The 20,828-nt window shown below is 40.0% G+C and overlaps 1 protein-coding gene and 2 long non-coding RNA genes across 3 annotated transcripts; all 3 read left to right on the forward strand.

The window, feature by feature from the left end:
• The first annotated feature begins 6,325 nt into the window (after positions 1 to 6,325).
• On the forward strand, positions 6,326 to 7,925 carry LOC128318767 (uncharacterized). Its single transcript, XR_008302216.1, has 3 exons — positions 6,326 to 6,679; positions 7,237 to 7,329; positions 7,849 to 7,925. It is a non-coding gene; the product is annotated as an uncharacterized LOC128318767 (long non-coding RNA).
• A 5,553-nt stretch (positions 7,926 to 13,478) lies between these two features.
• On the forward strand, positions 13,479 to 14,934 carry LOC128318768 (uncharacterized). The gene is made up of 2 exons (XR_008302217.1): positions 13,479 to 13,546; positions 13,931 to 14,934. It is a non-coding gene; the product is annotated as an uncharacterized LOC128318768 (long non-coding RNA).
• A 1,151-nt stretch (positions 14,935 to 16,085) lies between these two features.
• Positions 16,086 to 19,461, forward strand: LOC117597929 (uncharacterized). Its single transcript, XM_053236606.1, has 3 exons — positions 16,086 to 16,252; positions 18,573 to 18,872; positions 18,994 to 19,461. Exons 1-3 carry the CDS (start codon positions 16,192 to 16,194, stop codon positions 19,320 to 19,322), a joined length of 690 nt encoding a protein of 229 aa, XP_053092581.1. The 5' UTR covers positions 16,086 to 16,191; the 3' UTR covers positions 19,323 to 19,461.
• Positions 19,462 to 20,828: the final 1,367 nt, after the last annotated feature.

Genomic DNA, 20,828 nt, shown 5'->3' on the forward strand with positions numbered 1-20,828 from the left:
ACAGTAGATGTAAACATACAGGACTTTACAGATATATACAATAGATGTAAATATACAGGACTTTACAGATATATACAGTAGATGTAAACATACAGGACTTTACAGATATATACAGTAGATGTAAATATACAAGTGTTTACAGATATATACAGTAGATGTAAACATACAAGTGTTTACAGATATATACAGTAGATGTAAACATACAGGAATTTACAGATATATACAGTAGATGTAAACATACAGGAATTTACAGATATATACAGTAGATGTAAACATACAGGAATTTACAGATATATACAGTAGATGTAAACATTCAGGACTTTACAGATATATACAATAGATGTAAACATACAGGACTTTACAGATATATACAGTAGATGTAAACATACAGGACTTTACAGATATATACAATAGATGTAAACATACAGGACTTTACAGATATATACAGTAGATGTAAATATACAAGTGTTTACAGATATATACAGTAGATGTAAACATACAGGACTTTACAGATATATACAGTAGATGTAAATATACAAGTGTTTACAGATATATACAGTAGATGTAAACATACAAGTGTTTACAGATATATACAGTAGATGTAAACATACAGGAATTTACAGATATATACAGTAGATGTAAACATACAGGACTTTACAGATATATACAGTAGATGTAAACATACAGGACTTTACAGATATATACAGTTGATGTAAATATACAGGAATTTACAGATATATACAGTAGATGTAAACATACAGGAATTTACAGATATATACAGAAGATGTAAACATACAGGAATTTACAGATATATACAGTAGATGTAAACATACAGGACTTTACAGATATATACAGTAGATGTAAACATACAGGAATTTACAGATATATACAGTAGATGTAAACATACAGGACTTTACAGATATATACAGTAGATGTAAACATACAGGACTTTACAGATATATACAGTTGATGTAAATATACAGGAATTTACAGATATATACAGTAGATGTAAACATACAGGAATTTACAGATATATACAGTAGATGTAAACATACAGGACTTTACAGATATATACAGTAGATGTAAACATACAGGAATTTACAGATATATACAGTAGATGTAAACATACAGGACTTTACAGATATATACAGTAGATGTAAACATACAGGAATTTACAGATATATACAGTAGATGTAAACATACAGGACTTTACAGATATATACAGTAGATGTAAACATACAGGACTTTACAGATATATACAGTTGATGTAAATATACAGGAATTTACAGATATATACAGTAGATGTAAACATACAGGAATTTACAGATATATACAGAAGATGTAAATATACAGGAATTTACAGATATTTACAGTAGATGTAAACATACAGGAGTTTATAGATATATACAGTAGATGTAAACATACAGGACTTTACAGATATATATGCAGTAGGTGTAAATATACAAGAGTTTACAGATATATACAGTAAATGTAAATATACAGGACTTTATAAATATATGCAGTAGGTTTAAAGATACAGGACTGTACAGCTATGCAGGTGTAAATGTTTACGGGACTATACAGGTGTAAATATACAGTTGTAACTTTACACATAGTATACAGGTGCATATATACACAGAACCATACACATATACAATTGTAAATATACAGTGCTCTGGAGAGAGTAAGGGCAATTTTCTGTTTTAAATGCTTCAGAGGAAACAGAGTGATAATGATCTGTAAATTATGCAAGCCAAAACCTCTGGAGATATCAGCATTTCACAGCTCAACATTCAAGGCTTTAGCTAGCTGAGTGAGCTAGACTAGCTAGCCAGATTTTTTTTTTTTTTTTACAATATTAAAACTCTGTATTAAACAGAGTAACACAAGTGTTAAATGTAACACTTAGGATAATGACTAAAGAGTGTCTTTGCAAGATTGCTAACTATGTACCTAGAAATGTGTGAATGTTAACAAAGCCAGCAAACTACTGAAAACCCAACAGCATTTGGCTAAGTTAGCTAGATAGCTGATGTTACCTTTCTTTATTTGCTGCTGATAAGGGATGGAAGTGGTGTTGACCACATTACACATTTAAAAATGTAATTTGTAAAGTAATTATTCATGCAGTTTTCATCAGATGACTTATGTACTCTTACCTCAGTAATTTTCTGAAAACATTTTTACAGAAGCAGCACTTTTACAGTTGTGTGTTTTACACACACACACACATATATACATATATATCCTATATGGTCAAAAGTTTGTGGACACCTGACCATCACACCCATATGTGGTTCCTCCCCAAACTGTTTCCACAAAGTTGGAAGCACACAATTGTATGGATGTCTTTGGATGCTGTAGCATCACAATTTTCTGTCACTGGAACTAAAGGGTCTAGTCCAAATCCATTTCAGCATGACAATGCCCCTGTGCACAAAGCGAGCTCCATGAAGACATGGTGTGTGACGGTTGGAGTGGAAAAACTCGAGTGTCCTGCACAGAGCCCTGACCTCAACCCCACTGAACACCTTTGGGATGAACTGGAACACCGACTGCACCCCAGACCTCCTCGACATCCCAACATCAGGGCCTGACCTCACTAATGCTCTTGTAGCTGAATGAACACAAATCCCCAAAGCCACGCTCCAACATCTAGTGGAAAGCCTTCGCAGAAGAGTGGAGCTCATTATAACAGCAAAGATGCCTTGAAAAATAATGAAATTAAATGTTTCTACACACAAATATATATATATATGCATCACTTTCTTGTGTAGAAGAAGGATGTGGTTCAGGAAGTGATATATATATATATATATACACACACACACACACACACTTATATATACATCACTTCCTGAGCCACATATTATTTCTACACACTTCTTATTATCCACACTGCAGTTCAGAGCATCGCTCCGTTCACACGGTCTAAAGTTTGTTCTGTTTCATTATAAATAATTACACTCAGTCGTGATGAAGCGTATTGGGTTCATCTGTCTCCTGCTGTGTGTAAGTGTACACATAGCCAACAGTGGTGAGTAAAAAGCAGACTTATTTTAATCCATAATTACTGAAGGTGTTTTTAATATAAATACAAATGTAGTGCATTGCCTGGATTAAAAAATAATCTAGATAATAATCTAGATATTCATAATTGGTTTTTTTTTAAAAAGGTTAATTATTTACCTATTTACTTATTTACTTGCTTAATTTTTGGTCTTTTATACCTTTAAAAAGATTCAAGACTACAGTTTTTTTCTTCTCAATTGTATTAATGATAGACAGAATGACTTTTCAAAAGCTTTAGCAAACACATTCTTCTCCTCTCAGTTTCTTCTGTCATGTCTTCTCCATGAGAGTGTCAGGCAGCTGAGACGGCTGCGGTTGCGGGTGATACTTTTACTGATAATAGAAACAAGCAAAAAGATCCCAAAAACACTTAGCAAAAATGTAATCAAGAGCTGGCAGAAGGTCAGGCAATTTACAAACAGGATATCCTAGGCAAAACCTGAATCACAAAAACCAGAGGGACAAACCAGTTCAAAAAGTAAAATAGCAAACAGACGCAAAGGCTTGCATTGCCAGATGAGAAAATACAGAGCGGAGTGGATGCTTCACCCTCAGTGAATGGCCATAGTATCTATTTATAGGGTGTGTGTGTGATGGAACCAGATGTGCTATATCAGTAATCAGGTGCCAGTGAACATGTCAGTGTGTGAGGTGGCTGGGTGTTGTAGTCTCCGGCAGCTGTATTTGTAGACTGCAAATTAAAATCTATCTGTTCAAAAAACCTTTCAAATAAATTTGTAATGGAATCCTTATATTTTCCTTATATAATCCTTGTGTTTTGCTTTCTTTTTCCTTGTTTCATGTCTTAAATACACACCGGTGGTTTGTGCTTGTTATTGTCTGTGTAGTGGGTTCTTCGTGTGGCGTTTCCTCCATAGGCCGGCCAAACCTGGGCGCCACCCGGTGGCCTGGCTATATACTGCCAGAATTGGCGCGAAGCAACCAGAAACAGACTAGTCTACTGTGTGTCCCATAGGGCAATCGTGAAATGTTTTTATGTTTATGTTATATCTTTATTTGCTATTATTGTGTATAATGTTTTATTTTATAGCGTAAAGATATATTATGTTGTAGATGATATCTTAAATGGGTATGTATGATATGGGTGTATCATTGTAAAATATGTGCCTATTTACCCTGTACCTTCCTTGTTATTTGGTTTAATCCAAAGAGGGGCGGGTCTTAGAGTTTAAAAGAGAGCCCCATCTGTTTGTAACTTTGTATATAGCTTTAGTTTTTTTTTCCCTACTGGATCACCTCTCGAGTACTGTAAATAAATCATTACCTTGCACTATAACATCTCGGCGAGTATTGCCATCATTCTTCCCCTTTTCCCCTGGGGTGGGTTTTTTTTCTGGAGTCTGTGAAACCACTGCCCCACAATACCACAAGTTTTCTTCTCCTTTCAGGGTTATGCAGGATGTGGTTTGTGATGATAAATGTATTGACACATAGATTCACAGCAAAAAAAGATGTCTGGAACGCACCACAAAAATGGGCATGGTGGTAGTTCAGCAGTCCTTAAGAGGTCCTCCCTGCAGCCGGTAGCACGGTGACGTATTGGAATAGATCCACTATGTTCTGGATGTTGTAAGACGCATGTGCCGAAGGCAGGGACAGCATGTCACTAAAGTAATTCATCTACGGTTAGGGTTAGGGTTACAACATCCAGTACGTAGTGGATCTAACCCAATATGTCATCACGCTACAGGCTGCAGTGAGGACACACTCAAGATTCTGGGCCTGTGTTTGGTGTAACAGTGGAGAATCAGAGGAAGAGTTAGGATTCATGTGCAGGAGGTCTAATGAAGTACAATGCAAACACAGTTGAAGTTGTAATAAAATAACCTCTGGATATAATTGGCAGTGGTTATTTTACTGTGAAGCAGATCAGTCCAGGCCAAAGGATAATCCAAAAGACAAAACCAGAAAACAGAGCAAGGATATAGGCACATAAAGATAACACTACAACAAAGGGTCAGAACTTAATACAAGACGTACTGATTGGCAAGGCTTCGCAATGAATGGTCATGGCTGTTTCCGCTGTTTATATAGCACAAAACATAGAAGTAACCTTGAAGTCCGTGTGCTGTCAGAGGTCATGCTGGAATTCCGGTGAGTGTGACCTCTGCTGGTGCAGAGGGGAACTGTCTTGAGTCCCAGTCACATTTGGATAGGAGTTATACATGTATATATTAGCAACACATAAAGAAGGTATGATTTAGTCTCACAGGTCAGACGTCTAGTATTCTGTAGACCGGAGCACATTCGGCCTGCGCAAACGTGCAAAAAATACTAATGAAATGGCCTGTAGTGCCTATTACTCAATATATAAATTACAAGCTTCATATACTGTGTATGATATATACGTGTAAAACAAATTCCACAGATTTCTCAGTACAACTTAATTTTACAAACATGATTCAACAATTCAATTATGAGGCATTTTGCCTATTTATTGGAGCTTTTTACTCATGGACTTTCCACTCACAGAATGTACTGTATTTTTATTAAAATACTCATTACGTCGAATCTGACATTTATTTATTTACTTACTTACTTACTTACTTACTCATTTAAGGGACCAGTCAAACAGGATAATAATTCTCTATATAGTAAATATATATAACATTAGTAATGGTAGGTTGTGATTTCCAGCACTGTAACAAATGGAAAAAATATTTTTCTACTCCCTGGCTTTGCTTCACAGAACCTTTAGGGTTCAGGAACACACATTGTGAGCTACTGATCTAGAAATAATAAACGATAACCATTGCCTACTTTTACAGAATAAGGCAATGTGATTGACATGGCTGATGACCAACCACTGATCTTCCCAGTAACCCACTGACAACCATATGGGATTATCTATTTACATAACAATAAGTGCTCCAAACACACCTGCTTAATAACTTTTAAAATTTAATACCATTAATAAAGAATGATCTGGTGGCTTTACACTGCTCAAAAACACTCAGTGCAGTCCACTGTTTAAAAGTTCGTACTTCTGCTGAAAGCCAACACACAGAAATGCAGAGAGCCAATCAGATTGCAGTCTTTAAAATTCTGAAGGTTATGGCCAGAAAAGTGTACAAAAGCCACCAAGAGGAAGAACATTACTCAAAATTTTAGGATTTAAAGATAAATGATTAGCAATTAGAATGTGCTATATCTATCATAAATACTGTCTTTTACTGTTTTTATTTTATATGTAAAGCACCTTGAAAGTTTGAACTCAAACGGAAAAGTGCTTGCTTGGTGAACTTTACTGAAACTGTATTTTCTCCTGCATTCTGACTGACAGTAAAACAATCTTGTCGAGAGAAAAACCTCTGCGTCCTTAAATGTGGCAAAGAGACAAATGGCAACGTGACCTGGAGCAGAGATGTAGATGGAAAAAGGGAGAAGATTCTTACCATCTACAAGGAAACGGTTATCAAACACATCACTGATCCAGACAAACGTTACAGCTCAGGAGCAGGTCTGATTCTGAGTATATTTAAATTCTCACCTTCAGACGCTGGGCGATATTACTGCAATGAGAACACTGTGGAGCTCAGTGTGAAATCAAACTCTGAAATAATCTCTCAAGAGCGGACTAGGACTGGTAAGTGCTCTGTCTTTGAGAACTGATTCAATTAAAAGTCTTTAAATGGAATTATTATTACAGGACATTACCGCAGTGAGAACACAGTGGAGCTCAATGTAATATCAAAGACTGACGTAATCATGAAAATTAGGGGTACGTGGTCTGAACGTTGATTAAAATTAAAACCCATTAAAAAACCCATCACATAATTATTATTCTATAGTTCTATTATATATAGTTTATTTTTATTATTATTTTATTTCTTCTGCTGCTTCCTGTTATAAGTATAAATTATTATTATGATCATTATAATAATATAATGATATTATATTGACTATTCTTCCATTATTATTAAAATAATCACAAATAATTTTGTAAATTATAATTTTAAATTAATAATAATGTTCAACATTAATAATTAATAATTTATATATTTTTATTAGTGCCATATTAGTATTTATTTATTAATTACACAGACATACTGCATGGTCTTAATTTTATATTATTTTTCAATAGTTTTAAGACTGATTGTTTCAGCAAACACATCTGAGGTGATGATGTGATTTTGTTTGCAGGTGAGTTGTTGCTCGCAGCTGCAGTAGCCGGGGGCTGTGTGCTCGCTTTAGCATCGGTTCTGGTTATGTGGAAATGTTTCTCCAAAAGGAAAGGTGATATTTTGTTTAAACTATATACATTACAATTTTATTATCTTTACTACTGAGCTGGAATGCTAACCCGCTGACCTGCTTGGCCTGTTCTTATCTCTTGGATCATTTGTTTTGTAATTGCATTAGTGATTATGCAATTTTTCTGTAACAGTAGCTCTGACAGTAGTGCAGCTGCAAATCACAGGTTTATATTAATGCGCTCGTTGTCGTGTGTAATCATTGATCTGGTGAAGTTTTCTGTAAGGAGATGTTTCTGTAACATTTATGGAAGGAGTCTTCTTCAGGACAGAGGAGTTCACACTTTGCACTTTCTCTGTAACATGACAAGTTGCATTTTTTTGTCTTATTAACTTTATAGTTTATAAATGCTGAAGTTTATCTTTTATTCATGCAGTCATCAATGTCAGTTAAGGGAATCTTAACGTAAAACATTTTTTTAATTCTCACATTTCTATTGTTGTTCAGCTGCATTAAAGAATCCACAGCCTGTTTAACTCTTATTATTAACTCTGTATTCAGGTAGCGCAGCCAAGACAGAGGAAGATTCAGCTGAAAAAGGTAATCACTTAAAACATTATCTTCACACACAATGTCACAAACTGTTATCTGGAGATGAAACCTCATCTTTGAAGTGTTCCTAAAGCATTTTAAAGCATCTTAGAGGCTCCCTGTAGCAGATTAGTCTGCTTTCATCTCTGCTGATGGATCCTACACAATCTGCCTCGGATGAGGCGTTACAGAATACTTCGCCGTCTTTGGATCCAGCAGAGCGCGCAGATTTCCAGGTGGTGGTGGCCCGCCAAGGCGCCATCATTCGCGCGTATCAGGAGCAACTCGCGGCGAACAGCTCCAGCAAGCAGTGGCGAGCCCCACTACTGTCACCGCGCCGATGCACGGCGAATCGGCCCGGATGGCCCTCCCAGAAAAATTTGACGGCTCCGCGGAACACTGCCGAGGATTTCTATGGCAATGTGCGAATTTTTTCGCTTTTCAACCCCTGGCATACCGAGAGGAGAACACCAAGTGTGCCTTCCTCCTGTCTCTGCTCACGGGGAGAGCACTGGACTGGGCCTCGGCCGTCTGGGACATAGACCCTCAGGTAAAAACCTCCTTTGCTTACTTCTCTGGGCTAATCCGTGATGTTTTTGAATAGCCAGCAGGGGGGCATGACGTGGCCGCTCAACTTTTGGAGTTACGTCAAGGCACCGAACCGGCGACTGATTATGCCGTAAAATTTCGTACCCTAGCGGCCCAAAGTGGGTGGAATGATCCTGCCCTGCTAGCGGTATTTCGGGAGGGATTACGGCCGGCTTTACAGGCCGAGTTGGCCTGCCACAGCACGGACGTCACACTGTCTGAATATATTTCCAAGGCGAGTTGTCTGGACAACCTCCTCCACCAACAACGACGCGTGTCTCGCCCACACTATGAATCCTGGGTTCGGGAGGACCAGAGCAGACCACGGGAGGAGGGGCCGGAGCCTATGCAGCTGGGCGGCACCAGAGTCTCTCAGGACAAGTGTCAACGTCGGGTACACCGAAACCTCTGCTTCTACTGCGGGGGAGCTGGCCACCGAGTTAGCAACTGTCCCAAGAAACCGTCTACCTCCAAGGTGAGAATCGATTTCGTATCTTCCTGTATGACACTGAAAGTGACTGTGCATTACACTCAGGGTACTATTGTGGTTCCGGGGCGGCCGTCAACCTTATTGACCAACAGCTCGCAGAGGACCTTCACCTCCCCACACTGCCATGCGAACCCCCCTTGCGAGTGACGGCTGTCGACAATCGTCTCATCGGGGGAGGCCTCATCACCCATCAAACTCATCCGCTCACCCTACAGGTTGGCCTACTTCACTATGAGGAGACAGCATTTTACATCATCCCCACTCCTTCGAATCCCATCATCCTGGGTTTTCCCTGGCTGCAACTCCATAACCCCGTCGTGTCCTGGAAGGAGGGGGAATTAGTTAGCTGGTCACCCCACTGCCAAAATCACTGTCTTCACAGGGTCCAGTCACTGCCATGTCTCGCGACCTCCATCGAAAGTCCTGACACACCAACAAACATCTCCATACCTCATGAATACCAGGATCTTCGAGAGGTGTTCAGTGAAGAGAGAGCCAGACAGCCCCCCCCCCCCCCCCCACCGACCCATGGGACTGCGCGATCGAGCTGCTACCCGACGCGATATCCCCTAAGAGTAAGGTTTACCCCCTTTCTCTCCCCGAGACCAAGGCAATGGAGGAATATGTCAAAGAAGCCCTAGCCATGGGCTACATCCGACCCTCCACTTCTCCTGCTGCAGCAGGATTCTTCTTCGTTGAAGGCGGGGACCTGCGGCCATGCATTGATTACAGGGGATGAAAGCGTTAACGGTCCAATACCCCTACCCTCTCTCACTGGTACCAGCAGCCTTAGAACAGCTCAGGGAGGCTCAGATATTCACAAAATTGGACCTGCGCTGCGCGTACAATTTAATAAGGATCAAAGAGGGGGACGAGTGGAAGATGGCATTCCACACCACCAGGGGGCACTATGAATATCTTGTGATGCCATATGGACTAACCAACGCGCCAGCAGTATTTCAGTCATTCATTAACGAAATTTTCAGGGATGTACTCCATCACTATGTCATCGCCTGTATCGATGACATTCTTATCTACTCGTCCACCTATGATGAACACATCCACCACGTTAGAACAGTCCTCACCCGGCTGCTGAAACATCAGTTATACGTCAAGGCCGCAAAATGCGAATTCCACCGAGACTCTATCACCTTTCTGGGTTACGTCATCTCGAAGAAGGGGGTAGAGATGGACACCGGCAAAGTCAAGGTGTTCGCGGACTGGCCCGAACCTATCACAATCAAAGAAAGAGGTTCCTGGGGTTCGCAAACTTTTACCGATTTATTTTTAGCGATTTATAAGAAACTACAGCAGCATCGCTAACCCTATGACGTCACTCCTGCGAGGTAAACCACGACGTCTCCATTGGAATGAACAGGCCCGATCCGCCTTCAACCAGCTAAAGTCAAGTTTTACTACAGCACCGATCTTGAGGCACCCAGACCCCAGCCTGCCCTTCATCGTTGAGGTGGATGCCTCCAGCTGCGGGATCGGGGCCGTACTATCACAACGCCAGGGAAACCCAGGGAAAGTTCATCCTTGTGCCTACTTTTCATGTAAACTAACCCCAGCCGAAGTTAATTATGATGTCGGCAATCGGGAGCTCCTTTCCATTAAGGAGGCATTGGTAGAATGGCGGCATTGGCTGGAAGGAGCATGCCACCCGTTCTTAGTATTGATGGACCACCATAACTTGGAATATCTACGCAACGCTAAGAGACTGAACCCAAGACAGGCTCAATGGGCCCTATTCTTCACCTGGTTCCGGTTCTCGGTCACATATCGACCAGGCACTAAGAACGGCAAAGCTGATGCACTATCCCGGCGTCACGACCCCATAAACTCGCCTAGCAGCCCGGAGCCGATACTACCACCCACGACAGTACTCGCACCGATCAGGTGGGACATCATGGAAGAGATCCAGTGGGCCCAGGTCAACGAACCCCCACCACCAGCCTGCCCACCCACGAAACTCTTCGTACCTACCTCCCTACGTCCAAGAGTAATGCAATGGGTGCACGAGGCGCCCAGCTCCGGCCACCCCGGTATCTAGCGCACCACAGCCCTGATTAGCACCCGATTTTGGTGGCCCGCACTGGCACAAGATGTAGAGGAGTACATGGGAACCTGCAGTACCTGTGCGCAGTCTTGAACCAGCCACCAGCTACCCATGGGTTTGTTAGAACCCCTGCCCATTCCCAGGCGTCCCTGGTCTCACATGGCCATAGATTTTGTTACCAACCTCCCTAGTTTGGCAGGATACAACACGATCCTACTAGCCTTCGACAGGTTCTCTAAGGCCTGCCGACTGGTCCCTCTCAAAGGCCTACCCACAGCCATGGAAACAGCGATGACAGTATCTCACCACATTTTTCGTACCTACGGCCTTCCTGAAGATATCGTGTCCGATCGGGGCCCGCAGTTCACGTCCAGAGTCTGGAGAGCCTTTTGCACCCATTTAGGGGTCAACGTAAGCCTCAGTTCTGGATACCATCCACAGTCTAATGGACAGACCGAGCGTTTAAACCAGGAAATCAGCAGGTACCTCCGCTCCTACTGCAGTCGGGAACAACAGCGCTGGAGTGAGTTTCTCCCGTGGGCAGAGTATGGACAGTATCCACAGGACTCACTCCATTCCAATGTATTCTGGGGTATCAACCTCCTCTGTTTCCCTGGTCAGGAGAACCTTCTGACGTTCCTGCCATAGATGACTGGGTCCGCCAGAGCCAGGAGGTCTGTGAAAGCGCCCATGTCCACCTGCAATGAGCCATACGACATCAAAGGATACAGGCGGAACGTCGCAGATGCCCACATCCCAGGTTCCAGGTGGGCCAAATGGTATGGTTATCTACACAAAATCTCAGAATGAGGCTACCCTGCTGCAAGCTGAGCCCGCGATTCATTGGCCCCTTCCGCATCGTCCGCCAAGTGAACCCAGTGACTTCGAATCTCCCCCACCTTCCATGTGTCCCTGCTCAAACCAGCACGCCCCCGCCTGGACAATTCTACCACAGAGAATGATCCACCGCCACCGCTCGATATTGACAGGACCCCAGCCTACAGGGTGCGCTCGCTCCTCAACTCTCGCCGCCATGGTAACCAGTTACAGTATCTGGTGGACTGGGAGGGGTACGGACCTGAGGAACATTCCTGGGTAAATGCGGATGACATCCTGGACCCCTCTTTAGTAGAGGATTTCCATCGCCTCCACCCCAATCGGCCCGCTCCTCGACCCCGGGGCCGTCCACGTCGTAGAACAAACGGGGGTGTTCCTAGAGGGGGGGCTCTGTAATGTCACCACCGGCACCTGCCCGCCAGAGGGAGCCCTCGTCTGAGTTTTGACTCCACCCTTGAGAAACACTTCCGGGGTATTCAGGGACATTTAAGCAGCACATTCACCACATGAGGACGCGAAATATTGTTTTCGGGACATTACTGAGCGTTTTCTTTTGCCTTGTTTACGGTTTTCTTTATGTGTATGACCCTGGTTTGTTTTTTTCGGATTTCTGCCTTTGCCTTGTGATTTTGGTGTTGTATTTTCTCGCTGATTGACTTCCTGGTTTTTCGGACTTTTGTTCTCGTTTCCTGATTGTGTTTTCTGCCTGCCGTTTCGGATTAGTCTGCTTTCATCTCTGCTGATGGATCCTACACAATCTGCCTCGGACGAGGCGTTACACTCCCGAGTGACGCAGCAGAAAAGTGTTCACTCTATCATCTGGAGATCGAGTCCCAGAGATGCCACAGATATCTGTGGCCAAGAGAGCAAAATAGGCTGTGCTGTCAGGGTGGGAGGGGCATACACTCTCTCCCCTGTCAGTCACAGTAACACTAGCCAATCATAGGTGTCTGTGAGATTTATGTATGTGGAAGATGGTAGATTTCCTCTGAGTGTGTTACGCTGCCCTGTGACGCAGCATGAGCAGCAGCCTGAAAAGTTGTGGTTGGCTGACTTCACATGTCTTGGAGGAACTGCTGTGTAATCGCTGGCAAATTGCTGGGATATAAGAGGAATAAAACACTCAGGGATCTGGGGTGTTAACAGTAACTTTTCATCAGACCACAACATCAAAGTCAAAGTCAACTTTATTGTCAATTCTGCTGTATGTACAGGACACACAGAGGATTGAAATTTCGTTTCCCCCAGACCCATGGTGTGTGAATCCAACATAACAAGACAAGTAATAAAAAAAAAAAGTAAAATAAAATAAAATAAAATAAAATATGTACACTATAGACATTCACGGCACATGTGAGTGTGAAGATATTAACATTTTAGTGCAAACAAGAGAGAGCAGCATTTGTGGAACTGGACCTGGTTACATTGTAGTGCAACAGAGAGAGCAGCAGTAGTAGAAGTGGCATCATTATTATCAATATTTTACTATAAACACACCACATCATTACTACATTATTAATAGTAAACATTTTGCTCTGATCCTGAAATATTTTATATGAAAAGAATGGGAATCATTTGCGGCTAAGAATGGCGACCCCTAGTGGTGACCCCTACACTCTGTATCTCAGCAGGTTCTTTGGATTCGGTATGCGTCTCTCAGTCTATTTATGAGACTCCATCAGCTCCACAACCAGGTGAGTTTACTAGTAATGTAGAGTTTATTAATGTGTAAATAATTAATTATAAATATGAAGTAAGAATGAGAACATGAGCTTCATAACCTGACTAACTGAAATGTTTGAGTATATCTGCTGTAAACTAAAGTTTTTCACAATTGAAAGGCTGCACACTTTATGTAAACAACTGAAAATAAAAACAGTCTATAACAGTCCAAAAGGTGCAGCATGTATATGAAATATTTTATTTATTTATTTATTTTTACCAGAAGAGCGCCTACTGCTCATTTATGAGACATTTTAACTAAAGGAGCAGAATTATAGGATTGCCTTCTCTAAGAAGGATGAAATAACTTCAGTATATCAGGTAGTAATCAGATTGTATTTCTCTGCCCTTTGTAGGTAACCAGCAGATCCCAAAAGATGGCGTTTACTATCTGGCTACACATTCAGGAATCCAGATCACACGTTAACATACACAAAATGTCCTTTTTTTATTTTCAGTTTCATTGGTTTACTTTTTTGTTTGGGTTGATAGACAGACAGACAGACAGACAGACAGATAGAGAGATAGATAGGTTGGAACTTTATTGATCCTGATGGAAATTGCAGTGTTACAGTGGTAAAAGTGGTAAAAGACAAAGATTCACAGATAACCATAAATACAATAAAATAGCACAGTGCAAAAAAAAATAAAATAAATAAAATAAAAAATAAAAAATCCAGGTGAGGTAGAATGTAGGCAAAATGTAGTGGGTCTTGTGCAGCTCTGACCAGTGGTTGAAGCTGAGCTAATATCAGTCTTTCCAGGGTCTTCATTATATGTGATGTTAAGGCCACTGGTCGAAAGTCATTTAGGACATTTGTTTGCCTGTTCTTGGGCATTGGGACCACACATCAAGTTTTCCATTTGACAGGAACCATTTCCAGACTGCAGTTGAGATTGAAAATGCACTGTAGAATTCCACTCAGTTGCTAAACACACAGTTTCAGAACCTTAGTTTTGATGCCAGCTTTCTTGCAGCTTTGCTCCATCTGAGTTTCCCCAGTTCCTTCTTCACCTGCTTGGCAGGGAATGTTATACGGTGACTGAGGGAAGGGGTGTGTGGGTCTTCCTTCAAGGTGTTTGAAGGTAATTGCAGTTGGTGAGTAGCAGTGTGGGGTGAAGGCATGGGAGGGGAAGAGAACTGCTGATTGAATGAGTTACTGTTGTCCAGAGATGAGAGGTGTTGTTGCGTGATTGTTGCTGTTTGATAATAAACATCCCCACTTTTTATATTAGAATTTAGTTGTAGTTCTCTGTATTTGATGAATATGATGACTGTGAAGCCTGTAATTACTATTGGAATTGTTAAATTGACTGTTGACTAATTATGGCCAAATCTATTAAAGAATAGTTTGAAATATCTGAACTGTGTTGCACATTATTCTTTTCCTATATTTCATATGAGTATAAAAATGTATTCGATTTCTGTTTCAGTAGTCAGTTTCATAATGTCTACACTCACCATCCACTTTATTACATTGATTTACAGATATACAGGTGTACATGTGTTCCTATTAATGTATACAGTGAGTGTAGTTCCACATTTATTCTATGTGATATTTAGCAATGTATGAACGTTAAAGCCATAATTAAGTAAATACATTAAGACTCCATTGTACTTGTAAGGTAAATACACGGGACTTTACAGATATACAGGTGTAAATATACAGGACTTTATAGATATACAGGTGTAAATAGACAGGATTTTACAGATACATGGGTGTAAACATACAAGATTTTACAGATATACAGGTGTAAATATACAAGACTTTACAGATATACATGCGTAAACATACAGGATTTTACAGACATACAGGTGTAAATATACAGGATTTTACAGATATATAGGTGTAAACATACAGGACTTTACAGACATACATGTGTAAATATACAAGATTTTACAGATATATAGGTGTAAATATACAGGATTTTACAGATATATACAGAAGATGTAAACATACAGGACTTTACAGATATACAAATTAGATGTAAACATACAGGACTTTACAGATATATATACAGTAGATGTAAACATAGAGGACTTTACAGATATATACAGTAGATATAAATATACAGGACTTTACAGATATATTCAGTAGATGTAAACATACAGGACTTTACAGATATATACAGTAGGTTTAAAGATACAGGACTGTACAACTATGCAGGTGTAAATGTACACGGGACTATACAGGTGTAAATATACAGTTGTAACTTTACACATAGTATACAGGTGTACTTAATTAAATCCATTATTAAGTAAATACATTAAGACTCCATCGTACTTGTAAGGTAAATATACGGGACTTTACAGATATGCAGGTGTAAATATACAGGATTTTACAGATATACAGGTGTAAATATCATATAGTATATATATATATATATATATATATACTGTATGCATCACTTTGTTGTGTAGAAGAATGAAGTGGCTCAGGAAGTGATACACACACACACACACACACACACACACACAATTATATATACATCACTTCCTGAGCCACATCTTATTTCTACACACTTCTTATTATCCACACTGCAGTTCAGAGCATCGCTCCGTTCACACGGTCTAAAGTTTGTTCTGTTTCATTATAAATAATTACACTCAGTCGTGATGAAGCGTATTGGGTTCATCTGTCTCCTGCTGTGTGTAAGTGTACACATAGCCAACAGTGGTGAGTAAAAAGCAGACTTATTACTGAAGGTGTTTTTAATATAAATACTTGCATTGCCTGGATTAAAAATAATCTAGATAATAATCTAGAGATTTATAATTGATTTTTTTTTTTTTTAAAAAAGGTTAATTATTTACCTATTTACTTATTTACTTGCTTAATTTTTGGTCTTTTATACCTTTAAAAAGATTCAAGACTACAGTTTTTTTCTTGTCAGTTGTATTAATGATAGACAAAATGACTTTTCAAAAGCTTTAGCAAACACATTCTTCTCCTCTCAGTTTCTTCTGTCATGTCTTCTCCATGAGAGTGTCAGGCAGCTGAGACAGCTGCGGTTGCGGGTGATACTTTTACTGATAATAGAAACAAGCAAAAAGATCCCAAAAACACTTAGCAAAAATGTAATCAAGAGCTGGCAGAAGGTCAGGCAATTTACAAACAGGATATCCTAGGCAAAACCTGAATCACAAAAACCAGAGGGACAAACCAGTTCAAAAAGTAAAATAGCAAACAGACGCAAAGGCTTGCATTGCCAGATGAGAAAATACAGAGCGGAGTGGATGCTTCACCCTCAGTGAATGGCCATAGTATCTATTTATAGGGTGTGTGTGTGATGGAACCAGATGTGCTATATCAGTAATCAGGTGCCAGTGAACATGTCAGTGTGTGAGATGGCTGGGTGTTGTAGTCTCCGGCGGCTGTATTTGTAGACTGCAGTGTGCTCTGACAAAAAAGACGAATGACAAATGGAAAAACCTATCAAATTAAAACCTATCTGATCAAAAAAACTTTTCAAATAAATTTGTAATGGAATCCTTATATTAGTATGTGTACCTTACCTTTACCTTTAAATAAAACAGATGACTATAGAGCTGAGGTCATAGCTAAAGTACTGAAAGAAATCATATCACAAGGAGTTTTCTTCTCCTTTCAGGGTTATGCAGGATGTGGTTTGTGATGATAAATGTATTGACACATAGATTCACAGAAAAAGAGATGTCTCGAACACACCACATGAAACATATGTGAGGACAAAAATGGGCATGGTGGTAGTTCAGCAGTCCTTAAGAGGTCCTCACTGCAGCCGGTAGCACGCTGACGTATTGGAATAGATCCACTACGTTCTGGATGTTGTAAGACGCATGCGCCGAAGGCAGGGACGGCATGTCACTAAAGTAATTCATCTACGGTTAGGGTTAGGGTTAGGGTTACAACATCCAGGACGTAGTGGATCTAATCCAATATGTCATCACGCTACAGGCTGCAGTGAGGACACACTCAAGATTCTGGGCCTGTGTTTGGTGTAACAGTGGAGAATCAGAGGAAGAGTTAGGATTCATGTGCAGGAGGTCTAATAAAGTACAATGCAAACACAGTTGAAGTTGTAATAAAATAACCTCTTGATATAATTGGCAGTGGTTATTTTACTGTGAAGCAGATCAGTCCAGGCCAATGGATAATCCAAAAGACAAAACCAGAAAACAGAGCAAGGATATAGGCACATAAAGATAACACTACAACAAAGGGTCAGAACTTAATACAAGACGTACTGATTGGCAAGGCTTCGCAATGAATGGTCGTGGCCGTTTCCGCTGTTTATATAGCACAAAACATAGAAGTAACCTTGAAGTCCGTGTGCTGTCAGAGGTCATGCTGGAATTCCGGTGAGTGTGACCTCTGCTGGTGCAGAGGGGAACTGTCTTGAGTCCCAGTCACATTTGGATAGGAGTTATACATGTATATATTAGCAACACATAAAGAAGGTATGATTTAGTCTCACAAGTCAGACGTCTAGTATTCTGTAGACCGGAGCACATTCGGCCTGTGCAAACGTGCAAAAAATACTAATGAAATGGCCTGTAGTGCCTATTACTCAATATATAAATTACAAGCTTCATATACTGTGTAATATATATATATATATATATATATATATGTGTGTGTGTGTAAAACAAATTCCACAGATTTCTCAGTACAACTTAATTTTACAAACATGATTCAACAATTCAATTATGAGGCACATTATTTAAATGTGTTTTGCCTATTTATTGGAGCTTTTTACTCATGGACTTTCCACTCACAGAATGTACTGTACACCAGAAAAGTGTACAAAAGCCACCAAGAGGAAGAACATTACTCAAAATTTTAGATTTAAAGTTAAATGATTAGCAATTAGAATGTGCTATATCTATCATAAATACTTTCTTTTACTGTTTTTATTTTATATGTAAAGCACCTTGAAAGTTTGAACTCAAACGGAAAAGTACTCGCTTGGTGAACTTTACTGAAACTGTATTTTCTCCTGCACTCTGACTGACAGTAAAACAATCCTGTCGAGAGAAAAACATCTGCGTCCTTAAATGTGGCAAAGAGACGAATGGCAACGTGACCTGGAGCAGAGATATAGATGGAAAAAGGGAGAAGATTCTCACCATCTACAAGGAAACGGTTATCAAACACATCACTGATCCAGACAGACGTTACCGCTCAGGAGCAGGTCTGATTCTGAGTATATTTAAATTCTCACCTTCAGACGCTGGGCGATATTACTGCAACGAGAACACTGTGGAGCTCAGTGTGATAAAGACTGAAATAATCTCTGAAGTCACGACTACGACTGGTAAGTGCTCTGTCTTTGAGAATTGATTCGATTAAAACTTTTAAATGGAACTATTATTACAGGACTTTAAAAATCACACTGTTTACTGAAACTGTATTTTCTCCTGCACTCTGACTGACAGTGAAAAAATCTTGTCGAGAGAAAAACATCTGCGTCCTTAAATGTGGCAAAGAGACGAATGGCAACGTGACCTGGAGCAGAGATGTAGATGGAAAAAGGGAGAAGATTCTCACCATCTACAAGGAAACGGTTATCAAACACATCACTGATCCAGACAAACGTTACAGCTCAGGAGCAGGTCTGATTCTGAGTATATTTGGATTCTCACCTTCAGACGCTGGGCGATATTACTGCAACGAGAACACTGTGGAGCTCAGTGTGACGTCAAAGACTGAAATAATCTCTCAAGAGCGGACTAGGAGTGGTAAGTGCTCTGTCTTTGAGAACTGATTCGATTAAATGAGAACACAGTGGAGCTCAGTGTGATATCAAAGACGAAAACAGGCTGTAAGTGGTCATCAGGGTTTTTAAATTCTTCTACAGGGTTCATCAGAATCAAACCAAATCTGGGCAGCATGATGTAAAAAAATGCTAAATATCCACAATGCTAAATTGTAACGAATCTTTTATATCTTAAATGGTGTTTAATACGATGTGTCACTCTTTAGTTAATAAAAAAAATTACAATCATAGACAAATTGCTGTGGTAAAAGAGGAATAAAACACTTTGGGGCACATGCTGTTATAGCAAATTAATAAACTACCAATATTTCGAGTATATCTAGTGTAAATTACTGTTTTTCTTAAGAATTGACATGTTTGTATATTTTTAATCGATCTATTTCCCCATGTGTTATTTAACTAAAGAAAGGAACAGAATCATAGCATTGTGTTTCTGAGAGTGAGGAGATAAATCAGTGATCAGACTGGATTTCTCTGCAGGTAACCAGCAGAACCGAGCAGAAGGAGTTTACTGTCTGCCTCCACATCCATGAGTCCTGATCACACATTAACACACACATTAACACACACATTAACACAGACATTAACACACACATTAACACACACACTAACACACACATTAACACAGACATTAACACACACATTAACACACACACTAACACACACATTAATACACACATTAACACACATTAATACACACATTAACACACACATTAACACACAATAATACACACATTAACACACACATTAACACACAATAATACACACATTAACACACACATTAACACACACATTAACACACAATAATACACACATTAACACACACATTAACACACACATTATCACACACATTAACACACATTAATACACACATTAACACACACATCTATTGATAATCTCATTCCCACACTTTTCTTTCCCTTTGTTTCCTTTGGATTGTTGAGATTGTAGAGAGAGATTGTAGCTTTCTGTCTATTAACATTTACATTTATGGCATTTTGCCGACTCCTTTATCCAGAGCGACTTACAGAAGTGCTTTGAAGTCTCTATCAATAAAAGGCACACACAAGATTTTTATTTATTTTTTTTTAAATAAAGTGCTAATTTAAGTACTTTAGGAAGATGTAAGTCTTTAGACGTGGTTTGAAGACTGCCAGTGACTCAGCTGTTCGGACATCTAGGGGAAGTTCATTCCACCACCTCGGCTCCTGAACAGAGAAGAATCTCGATGTAGGTCTTCCTTGTAGCCTGAGAGATGGAGGGAGCAGTCGAGCAGTGCTAGAGGATCGGAGGGAGCGTGTCAGATTATCACAGATTAGCAATGTGAAAGGAGAAGGACAGTTGATTGTCCATGGTTACCTCAAGGATGCGTGCAGTAACCAAAGGTGAAATCAGTGAGTTCTCCAGGGAGATTGTAAGATCCTGACGTGGGGATGAATCACCTGGGATAAACAGCAGTTCAGTTTTAGTGGGATTAAGTCTCAGCTGGTGAGT

The sequence above is a fragment of the Pangasianodon hypophthalmus genome, chromosome 9 (genome assembly GCF_027358585.1).
Source record: "Pangasianodon hypophthalmus isolate fPanHyp1 chromosome 9, fPanHyp1.pri, whole genome shotgun sequence".
NCBI lineage: Eukaryota > Metazoa > Chordata > Actinopteri > Siluriformes > Pangasiidae > Pangasianodon > Pangasianodon hypophthalmus.